An 11,888-nucleotide genomic window follows, 5' to 3' on the forward strand; every position below is an offset into this window, starting at 1 on the left:
AATTGGCATAAGGAGTGTTCAACATAACCAACAAAAATCAGACATAGATGGGACCCATGCGAGTCCCCATGACACGGTAGAGGTTAGTCTACTAAACTAGAATGGCACTGTCATTGTCAGCGAATTTGATGACAATATTGGGACCTCACTCCTATCTCCCAGTTTCCCCATTTCCCCTTTTATTTCCCCCCCTCTGCTCCCTTCCACCTATATTCCTCCCTCCAGTTTCACATTTTGCTCCTTCTCTTCTTTCCTTATATCACTCTTTTTGTCTCATTTCTCATCTCTAGTCTTTATTACCATCTCCATTCATCTGCCAATCGCCACCCTCCCTCCACACAAGAGATACACAAGAGTGTTCACCAAATATCCCCTCTGCACTTTTCTTCCTTCCCACATCTGTGAAATTCAGGCATGTCACCATAGCACAAGGTTCAATATTTAATCAATCATTGGAATGGTAAAACTGGACTAAGTGCTAATTTTGGAGTACTTCATAACACTTCAAAATTCTGTCTTACTGCATGTAAATTGAGATATATACACCTAGTTGCTTATAATGTTTTATGCTACTATGCTGACATACATACTATTCAACATAATTCATCATTCAATGAAATTGTGTTTATTTAATGGCTCAGCTTGAGCCAGGAGCATGGAAATAGGTGCCTGCCAATTTAGCTAATTAAGAAATTGCAAACAGAAACAACAATAAATAAATTATAAGGTAATCTAAACCATTTGTGTAAAATTATCAATTGGAATATATTGTCCAATTTTGGCAGATTTTGCCTTTGGAATATCTTTCACATTTGGATGACGTAAATCTATTCACCCCCATTCATTCACTGCATTGATTTGTTCAGCTGTTTGAGCTTTGAGCTAATTTTCCCAACAATCAACTGTTCTGAAGTTTGTTTTCTGCATTGTATATAAACTGTAGCGAAGTAATGAAGTCAGCATTAAATACTCTTGCAATAGTCTCATTTGAACTATAATAAACATTGCCATGCCAGAATGTTTCTTTCACTAACTTTAGATTTCTGCCAAAATATTACAAGGGAGCTATTGATGTGCTGCAGCATTTAAAAAGAAACTTAAAGCAACATGTTCTAAAATTATTAAAGAAAGATGTGTGTTTCAAAACTCAGAAGAAACAAGTCCCAGTAAAATGGCACTTTCTGTCTTTGACATCAAATGCTCAATGCTTAAAATAATTAGATGCCCACATATTAACAGATGTATATTTTCCTTCACATTGTGCAGAGACTGGAAAAAAATATTCTTACAATTGTGGTATCCACATTCAACCCAGAATACATATGAATCTGGATTGACAACTAACTCCAGCATTATCTATTTATAGAGACAGTGAATTCAATATGTTGATTCATCTTCCTCAGAAAATTGAAAAGTAAAATTCAAAAGCTAAATGACATCATACTTATTGGAAGTCCTTTGCATTTTCCCATTTAATTTCAAATTGCTGTGGAAGTTACCAAATTACTTTATTTTAGTGCTGTAGGTTCTTATTTACTGTAAAATTGGATGGAATGGTTGAAAATAATTGGATAATTAAAGTTTATAAATACGGTACATTACTTTTGACAAAGGTCATTTAACTGAAACAATGACCCAATGTTTCTATTGCTATTGCTTCTGCCTCGACTGGTGTTTACTTTAATCACTTTGTCTTTATTTGAAATTTTAAAGCGCTACTGAATTTTTAAATTTGCTTGAAAGGAGACAGGGAAGGATGCAAGCAATCCTGGTCACCAATTTATCACACAGAATTTAATAACAAAATATGTTTGCTAGATTACTGCTCAATCAAACATGCTCTAGATATTTTCTCTGTTTACTTCTCCGACAACTGGCACATACTAGGTAGGACAAGAACAGTACAGCACAGGAATGGACCCTTCAGCCCATGATGTTTACGCCGAACATGAGGCCAATTTAAACTGACCTCATCTGCCCGTACATGATCCATGTCCCTCTATTCCTTGCACTTCCATGTACCTATCTAAAAGCCTCTTAAACACCACCATCTATCTGCCGCCACCATCACCCCTGCAAATGCGTTCCCAGGCTCTCGTCACTCTGTGCAAAAACTTGCACCACACTCCTCCATTAAACTTTCTCCTCTCACCTTGTAGCTATGTCCTCTAGTGTTGGACATTTCCACCCTGGGAAAAAAGGTTATGACTACCTTATCTGTGTCTCTCATAATTTTATATACTTCTATCAAGTCTCCCCTCAAGTACTGACATTCTGCCAGAATATCTTGGGTAGAATCTGGCAGGTTTACGAGAATGATCCCAGGAATAATTGGGTTAACATTTGATGAGCGTTTGAAGCCACTGGGTCTGTACCCGCTGGAGTTTGGAAGGATGAGGGAGGACATCATTGAAACTTACCGAAAAATGAAAGGCCCAGATGGAGTGAATGTGGAGAGGTGTTTCCACTAGTGGGAGAGTCCAGGACCAGAGGCCATAGCCTCAGAACGAAAGGATTGCTTTTGGCATAGTGTGATGAATCTGTGGAATTCATTGCCACAGACAGCTGTGGAGGCCGTCAATGGATATTTTTAAGGTGGAGATTGTCAGATTCTTGATTAGTAAGGGTGCAGGGGGTTATGGGGTGCAGGCAGGAGAATGGGGTTGAGAGGAAAAGATAGATCTACCATGATTGATTAGCAGAATAGATTTGATGAGCCAAATGGCCTAATTCTGCTCCTGGAACTTATGAAGTTACTAAAAGCAATAAAAAAATTACAGTAGCCATTCATTACATTTACCCACTTACATCTATGGGCTTCTGTACAAGAATTTCTATAATCGAGGGAATAATTTCAGTGCAGTTCTTCCTGCAGGTAATATGGGCCTTTATTAACAAGAGAAGTAAATGTGCATCTCTATTTAACAAATTAAATAAAAGACAAATATTTACTGAGGCATGCAAAACTTTAACCAGTTGGCAAATTTAATTTAATGTCAATTTATCTGTCAACCCAACGTTTCCCGATCTCCAAATTCAGCTGGGAATTGCTCAGCTGATACAGTGCCCTCCATAATGTTTGGGACAAAGACCTATCATTTATTTAATTGCCTCTGCACTCCACAATTTGAGATTTGTACGAAAAAAAAATCACATGTGTTTAAAGTACACATTGTCAGATTTTATTAAAGGCCATTTTTATACATTTTGGTTTCACCATGTAGAAATTACAGCTGTGTTTATACATAGTCCCCCCATTTCAGGGCACCATAATGTTTGGGACACATGGCTTCACAGGCGTTTGTAATTGCTCAGGTGTGTTTAATTGCCTCCTTAATGCAGGTATAAGAGAGCTCTGAGCACCTCGTCTTTCCTTCAGTCTCTACATTACCTGCCCCCCCACCTATTTTTATATCATCTGCAATGTGACTTGATTTATATGCATGCTTCCCATATCTGTCCTCAAAGCAAACTCTGAACAGTGAACAAAGAACCAGGGACCATTGAGCAGTGTATAAAACTTTGCACATTATTAGTTCACCTTCCACATCCTCATGAAATGCTAAAATGTACCTCCCTCCAACAACGGGTTCTGGAGTCCATGGCCACAAGGTTATTTCCACAGCAGGAACATCACAATTTGCTAAGATGAAAGCAAATTCCTTTGCACTTATGTTTCAATGATTTGTCACCTCCATGTTGTAAAGTCTGAACTTTGTGTTTTATATTACATTAACCTGCCGAATAACACCGTAATTGAACCAAGTAGTTGTGCTTACTTTAGGTTTGGGTTAATTATTGTCAAGTGTGGTGATGCATCAAGAAAAGCTTTGTTTTGCATGCTATCCAATCAGATTAGATAATACTAGACATAAATACAAACAAGTCAAACTCAAGTACAATAGATAGAGCAAAGTGCAAGATACGGAGTGCGGAATATAGTTCTCAGTATTGTAGCGCATCAGTTCCATAAGCAGAGTCCAATTGGAGCAGTGGCAAATTGGACAGACCATCTTATGGAAGGACCTTCTGGAGCCTAGTAACAGAGAGGAAGAAACTATTCCTGAGTCTGGTGGTGGGTGTCTCCAAGCTTCTGCCTGGTGGGAGCAAGGAGAACAAGGAATGACCAGGTTGGGTAAAGTCTTCGATTATGGTGGCTGCTTTTTTGAGGCATTGTGAAATGTAAATGAGTCAACGGTAGAAAGTGTGGTCTGTGTGATGGACTGGGCTATATACACAACTTTCTGCAATTTCTTGCAGTCTTGGGCAGAGCCCTCTTCAAACTAAGCTGTGATATAGCCTGACAGTATGCTTTCTATGGTGCATCTGTAGAGGTTTATAAGAGTCTTTGGAGACATTAATTTCCTCAGCCTCCTAAGATTGGTGTGCCTTCTTGACTGTTGTTTCAATGTAATTGGTCCTCGACAGATTGTTGGTAATATTAACGCCAAGGAACATGAAGTCCTCAACCAATTCCACCTCGACACAAGTGATGCTGACTGGGGCATGACCTCCACCGCGCTTCCTGAAGTAGATAACTAGATCCTTTGTCTTGCTGATATTGAGAAAAAGATTGCGGTCCTAACACCGTGTTAGTAATTTTTAAATCTCCTTCTGGTACTCCATCTTGTCAATATTTGTGATCCGGCCCACCACAGTAGTGCACAGCGCCTTAACCAGAACAAACAAACGCAGGTTTATCCTCTGGGCAGAGGATTCTAAGCTGGAGTAAATGAATTAAGCTTGATATTCATTTCAACGTGGAAAATGTTCTTTTCCATTAGACTCTGCACGGTGCTGGACTTCTCGATCTCAATACAAACTCAAATGACTAATGATGTCTCCATGACTTGTCACTGTTTTTTTAGTGCAGGACATTTAAAGTCAGTCAAAGCACGCCTGTGACACAAACCTTCAAGGTCGGCAGTTGAAGGAGCAAAATCTAAATTAGTTAATTGGTAAGTTAGTTAATTTGTAAATTAGTTAATTGATCAGCAAATAAAAGTAGGGCTTGCTCTAGGGGAGTGGCCTTGTTGAGATGAAGTGTGGGTCTTTTGGTGATGAAGCAACACGTGAATGGGGTCTGCATGTGTCTGATATTTTAAACTTGTGACTTATTGCAGTGCAGAAGGAGGCTATCGGCAGCAGAAAAGAGAATAGGTCACACTCAACTCTGAGTGTGTCTCATTTGTAATTTGTGATTTTGTCTACTGAAGTAATGGCAGGCGAATTGTTGCAAGGTCTGATTGGGGATAGTCAGCATGGTTTTGTACGTAGGAGGTCGTGTATCACATGTGATTGGATTTTTTTTGAAGATGTGACCAAAAAGGTCGATGAGGGCAGAGATGTAGATGTTGTGTACATGGATTTCAGTAAGGCATTCGATAAGGTCCGCATGGTAGGCTGCTCTGGAAGGTTAGATTGCATGGGATCCAAGGAGAGATAGCTAAATTGATAGCAAATTAGCTCCATCGAAGGAAACAGAGGGTGATGGTGGAAGGTTGTTTCTCGGACTGGAGACCTGTGACTAGTGGTGTGCCTCAGGGTTTGGCGCTGGGCCCATTACAGTTTGTCATCTACATCAATGATTTGGATGAGAACATACAGGGCAAGATTAGCAAGTTTGCTGATGATACAAAAGTAAGTGGTTTTGCAGATAGTGAAGCTGATTGTGAAAGATTGCAGCAGGATCTGGATCGATTAGCCAGGTGGGCGGAGGAATGGTTGATGGAATTTAATACAGAAAAGTGTGAGGCGTTGCATTTTCGGATATCGAACAAGGGCAGGACCTACATGGTAAATGGTAGACTTCTGGGTAGTGTTGTAGAGCAGAGAGATCTTGGAGTACAGGTGCATGGTTCTTTGAAGGTCAAGTCACAGGTGGATAGGGTAGTCAAAAAAGCTTTTGGCACCTTGGCTTTCATCGGTCAGAGTATTGAGTACAGGTACTCCTCAACATACGATGGGGTTACATTCTGAGAAACCCATCGGAAACTGAAAATATCGAAAGTCAAAATGCATTTAATACACCTGATCACGTGGCCGGAGGCGAGCTGTGGCTCGTTACGGCTCACTGCCGTTTGCACCATCGCAAACTCGAAATATTGTAAGTCGAAGCATCGTAAGTCAGGGAGCATATGTATAGAAGTTGGGAGGTCATGTTGCAGTTGTATGAGACGTTGGTGAGCCTGCATTTACCCTGTGTTCAGTTCTGGGCTCCATGTTATCATCAATCTACACACAATACCCCATAATAAAATCTACACACAATACCTCATAATAAAAAAGTGAAAACAGGTTCACTTTTTTGCAAAGTAATTAAAAAGAAATAACTGAAATATCACATTTACATAAGTATTCAGACCCTTTACTCAGTACTTTGTTGAGGCACCTTTGGCAGTGATTACAGCCTTGAGTCTTCTTGGGTATAATGCTACAAGCTTGGCACACCTGTATTTGGGTAATTTCTCCCATTCTTCTCTGCAGATCCTCTCAAACTGTCAGGTTGGATGGGAGCATCGATGCACAGCTATTTGCAGGTCCCTCCAGAGATGTTCGATCGGGTTCAAGTCTGGGCTCTGGCTGGGCCACTCAAGGACATTCAGACGTCACAAAGCCACTCCTGCGTTGTCTTGGCTGTGTGCTTAGGGTCGTTGTCTTTTGGAAGGTGAACCTCGGTCATTGTCCTGATGGATGCAGAGGTCCAGAACGCTCTGGAGCAGGTTTTCATCAAGAATCTCTCTCTACTTTGCTCTGTTCATCTTTCCCTCGATCCTGACTAGTCTCCCAGTTCCTGCCGCTGAAAAACATCCCCACAACATGCTGCCGCCACCAAGATTCACCGTAAGTATGGTATTGGCCAGGTGATGAGCGGTGCCTGGTTTCCTCCAGACGTGACACTTGGCATTCAGGCCAAAGAGTTCAAACTTGGTTTCATCAGACCAGAGAATCTTGTTACTCATGGTCTGAGATTCCTTTAGGTACCTTTTGGCAAACTCCAAGCGAGCTGTCATGTGCCTTTTACTGAGGAGTAGCTTCCGTCTGGCCACTCTACCATAAAGGCCTGATTGGTGGAGTGTGGCAGATATAGTTGTCCTTCTGGAAGGTTCTCCCATCTTCACAGAGGAATGCTGGAGCTCTGTAAGAGTGACCATCAGGTTCTTGGTCACCTCCCTGACAAAGAGCCTTCTCCCCCGATTGCTCAGTTTGGCTGGGCGGCCAGCTCTATGAAGAGTCCTGGTGGTTCCAAAGTTCTTCCATTTAAGAATGACGGAGGCCACTGTGCTCTTTGAGACCTGCAATGCTGCAGAAATTGTATTATACCCTTCCCCAGATCTGTGCCTCGACACAATCTTGTCTCGGAGGTCTACGGACAATTCCTTCGTCTTCATGGCTTGGTTTTTGCACTGTCAACATGCAGTGTCAACTGTGGGACCTTATATAGACAGGTGTGTGCCTTTCCAAATCATGTCCAATCAATTTAATTTACCACTGGTGGACTCCAATCAAATTGTAGAAACATCTCAAGAATAATCAATGAAAACAGGATGAACCTAAGCTCAATTTTGAGTGTCATAGCAAAGGGTCTGAATACTTATGTAAATGTGATATTTCAGTTATTTCTTTTTAATTACTTTGCTAAAATTTCTAAACACCTGTTTTCACTTCATTTTGGGGTTTTGTGTGTAGATTGATGATAAAAGAAAAAGAATTTAATCCATTTTAAAATAAGGCTGTAACATAACAATGTGGATAAAGTGAAAGGGTCTGAATACTTTCTGAACACAGCTACCAGCCTTGGAGGGCATCTACAACACACGATGCCTCAGAAAAGCCACCAGCATCCACAAAGACTCTTCACACCCCTGCAATAGTCTGTTCGAACTCCTTCCATCGAGCAGACGATATAAGGCCTTCTACGCCCGCACCTCCAGACTCAGGAACAGCTTCATCCCCAGGGCCATAGCGCACAGTGGTAAATTAAATTGATTGGACATGATTTGGAAAGGCACACACCATGGTCAAAACGCACAGTGATCCGGCACAGATCTACTTGCACTTTATTCTGTCTTAAAACTGTTACAATTTGTTTCGTTGGGTTGTTGTTGTTTAAATTAATTAAATTATTGCATCGTATGGGAGGCGCATTCCCAATCTTGTTGTACCCCTGTACAATGACAATAAAGATATATTGTATTGTATTGTAAAGCTTAAGGGTTCAGAAAAGATTTTAAAGGATGTTGCCAGGACTAGAGGGTGTGAGCTACAGGGAGAGGTTGAGTAGGCTGGATCTCTATTCCATGGAGCGCAGGTGGATGCGGAGTGATCTTGTAGAGGTGCACAAAATCGTGAGAGGAATAGATCGGGTAGGTGCACAGTCTCTTGCCCAGAGTCGGGGAATCTAGGACCAGAGGACATGGGTTCAAGGTGAAGGGGAAAAGATTTAATTGGAATCTGAGGGGTAACTTTTTCCTCACAAGGTGTGATGGGTGTATGGAACAAGCTGCTAGAGGAGGTAATTGAACCATTGTTTAAGAAACGGTTAGACGGGTACATGGGTAGGACAGGTTTGGAGGGATATGGACCAAGTGCAGGCGTGGGATTAGTGTAGCTGGGACATTGTTGGCTGTTGTGGGCAAGTTGGGCCGAAATAATAAAGTTTCATAAGAAAGATTGTTTCTATGTTTTCTATCAACATGAAGTGCCTTAATACTTTCTGTTGTTCTTGAACCATAAATAGTTAATAGAGTTTTGGACATTGCCTTATTGATTTTATCCACATTAGTCCCAAGAGCATTAAGAAACACATCCTGATTTAGAGGGACATAATTAATATGGCCACCTTGTGCCTCAAATCTATGTAGAACAATCCCATTAGTCCCATTCCATTGGTCTTACCATAATTGGAAACAAGGGTAAGGGGAGAGATATAGAGAGAGGGCTGTAGAAAATGAGGTATTAAGAGACAGACGGGAAGACAGAAAGAAAGGGAGAGATTTACATTTTCTTTATAAAGAACAATGGTGTGGCTATCAAATTTTTTTTTTAAATTAAGGAACGTTGTGGGCAGCAACCTACAACATTCACAGAAGTGTCTTTAACAGTGTAGATCAGAGAGGTTACTGCTCGTGTTGCTTTGCTCCTCAACATCAACCTCATTGCATCAGAGATATTTGGTATTAAAAGACATGGAACATCTTGTAACATTATCATCAGAAAAAGCCTTTGACAAATTTAGGGCTTGTCCATTCAAATGCAATTGATTTTTTTAACTGTCTCACCGCCACTTTGACAAAGAAAAGTATTAAATGTAATGCATCATTTCCTCATTAAAATTATTGTTGAAAACCTAAAAGCTCCACAAGGTTTAACTTATTACTGCCTATTATCTCTCTCTTAACTGCTTTATCCCTTTTACTGCAAAAATAAGTTCTGAAATATTCATAGACTGTCAACATGCTATTATTATGAAAGGAAATGAAAAAATGTCCAAGAATCAAATATTTTTAAAATCAGTTTTACAATTATGGAATTATTTTGCATTACCACAGCTGGCCAGTGAGAAGTGGCTGTCAATACCAAACACCATACCCTATTATAGACTCGTGAACAAATAAGAGGTGGACATATAAAATGCTCAGCAGATTGTGTAGCATCTGTTTTGGGTTACTGACCTTTCAGTGTGAAAGTCAGAAAGATCATCTATTTGAAATAACTCAATTTCTCTTACAAATACTGCCTAACTTGCGGAGTATTTCCAGCATTTCTATTTTTATCTCAGAATTTGATTCAAGTATACTTTATTGTCACATGTACCCATCTACAGTCAAATGCTTTGTTTTGCATGCAACCCGGATGCCAGCATCTGTAGTATTTTGCTTTAAGATATTTGTAATTAAGAAGTAGGATGACCATGAAGGAATACAATACCTTGGTGCTGGTACTTTCAGAAGCAACATTAGATATGAACAATGACAATCATCTATACATAAGATTGTTATGAAACGTTTCCAATCAGAAATGATCTGTTTGTGAGCTATTTGTGGAACTTTGTTACGCACCTCCAGAGTGAGTGTATTTCAAAGGTATTTTGTTAATTTGACAGTTCTGACTCAATGGTAGGAGTGCTATCGTCATTGAGACAGGTCTGATGTTTGATAAATATTGAAATGCCAAAGCGATGAAACAGTCTTACTGACAAAACAATGCAGCGAAAGCTATCCTGCCAAATAAATCTATTAATAAAACCCAGCACAATAATTCTGTAATCCATCTGAAATAAATTGTTGTCACAATACTATTAGCCATTAATACCATATTCTAGGTTACGAATGATTGTCCATTAACAACTAACCGGTTGATTAACAAGCACTTCAGTTTTATAATAATATACAATTTTTAAGTTGTTAATGTAGTCCATCCTCCCAGAAACTCAGATCTATATACAACATTATAGGACAAAGAGGTGGTCTATTTACAACATACTCAATAATCAAAATCAAGACATATGCGCATACTTTAGATTAAAATAGATACGATTCAAAGCATCAAGGAGAATCTATAACATGCACTTAAGCCATCCTTTACAACAGCGGCGTCTGTGCTGCAATTAGCTTCTTTATTACAGGGCGTAAAGATCGTTCCTTTGCAGTGTAATCTTTCATAATAACGCGATCCTATAAGAGACCTTAAAATGCCAAGACACTCCGTCCTAATCTATAACAACTGTGTAATATTTGATCTTTGATTTGAAGGTACGAGATAAACAAAAATGGTCAATTCTCATAGCCGTGGAGAAATTACGCCTTTCCAATTCAAGCGAAAACCATTTAAAATGTGAGATCATTAACATGGGGCTGGCGACCTGGAACAGTAAACATGTTATTTGAGGCGTGTTTGTGGGGGGGGGTTGTGTGTGTGTTTGTGGGGGGGGGGGGGGGGGGTTGTGTGTGTGTGTGTGCGCTCACCCATGTTGTAGCCGTACGGTGACTCGCTGGCTCCATCCTGCAGGCTGGCCAGGATCTCCCCCTTGCCCACATCGCTGTCACCCACCAGCAGGAATTTCAGCAGAAAGTCGTAAGACTTCACCGGGCTACCCTTGTTGCTCATCCTCTCACACGCCACCCTCCATACTGGAACGAACTGGCCAGCAGTTTATTTCGTTAAACAAGTCAAAATTCATCAAACAAGTTTCAACTCGCCCTGCGCCACCACCACCACCATCCACTTTCCAGAGTCTTCCTCACTCAGGAGGAGCTCGCGCTGCAACCGTTCGTCGTCCAAAACCAAAAATAAAAACCTTGCGCCTCCTGTCCTTCCTCCACATAAATGTGTTTTTTTTAATAGCCCACTACTCTGCGTTGTCATTGATATTGTGCTCTCCGATCTTTCTGTCCGCTGCGACTCCACACGCCCTTTGCAGCCGGGATGAAGCCGGCTCAGCGCGCACACACACACACGACTCTCGCCCCGCTGCCGCCCACTGCACCCTGGCGGCCCCTGCATTGGTCAGCGGGAGAGGTGCCCTCCCCTAGTCTGCCGAACGATTGGGCCTGGTCGATGTCAATCACCTAATGTCCTCTCCCCCACGCCCCGCAGCCGCCCACTCTAACCCTGGCGCTGCCCTCATTGGTCACTCAGGGAGATGGGCGGGACAACGGTCCCTCACACTCTACTCCGCGATTGGGTCGTACAGCTGCCAATCATCCAATGTCCTCTCCCCTTCCCCCCGCCCCGCAGCCTGGCGCTGCTCTCATTGGTCAGCGTGAGAACTGGTTTCCCACTGCTTTCCCCTAGTCTACTCAACGATTGGGTCCAGTAGATGTCAATCACCTAATGTCCCCTCCCCCCGCCCCGCTGCCGCCCACTGCGCCCTAATCCTTCCCTCA

The 11,888-nt window shown here is 41.4% G+C and overlaps 1 protein-coding gene across 1 annotated transcript in view; it reads right to left on the bottom strand.

The window, feature by feature from the left end:
- Positions 1-11,471, bottom strand: part of LOC144594456 (ras-related protein Rab-40B) — a 38,415-nt gene extending 26,944 nt beyond the window's left edge. Inside the window, exon 1 of the mRNA XM_078400949.1 lies at positions 10,968-11,471. Within this exon, the coding sequence (XP_078257075.1) occupies positions 10,968-11,109 (142 nt within the window). The 5' untranslated portion in view covers positions 11,110-11,471. The remainder of the gene's footprint in view (positions 1-10,967) is intronic.
- Positions 11,472-11,888: the final 417 nt, after the last annotated feature.

This window comes from Rhinoraja longicauda, chromosome 6 (genome assembly GCF_053455715.1).
Source record: "Rhinoraja longicauda isolate Sanriku21f chromosome 6, sRhiLon1.1, whole genome shotgun sequence".
Taxonomy (NCBI): domain Eukaryota; kingdom Metazoa; phylum Chordata; class Chondrichthyes; order Rajiformes; family Arhynchobatidae; genus Rhinoraja; species Rhinoraja longicauda.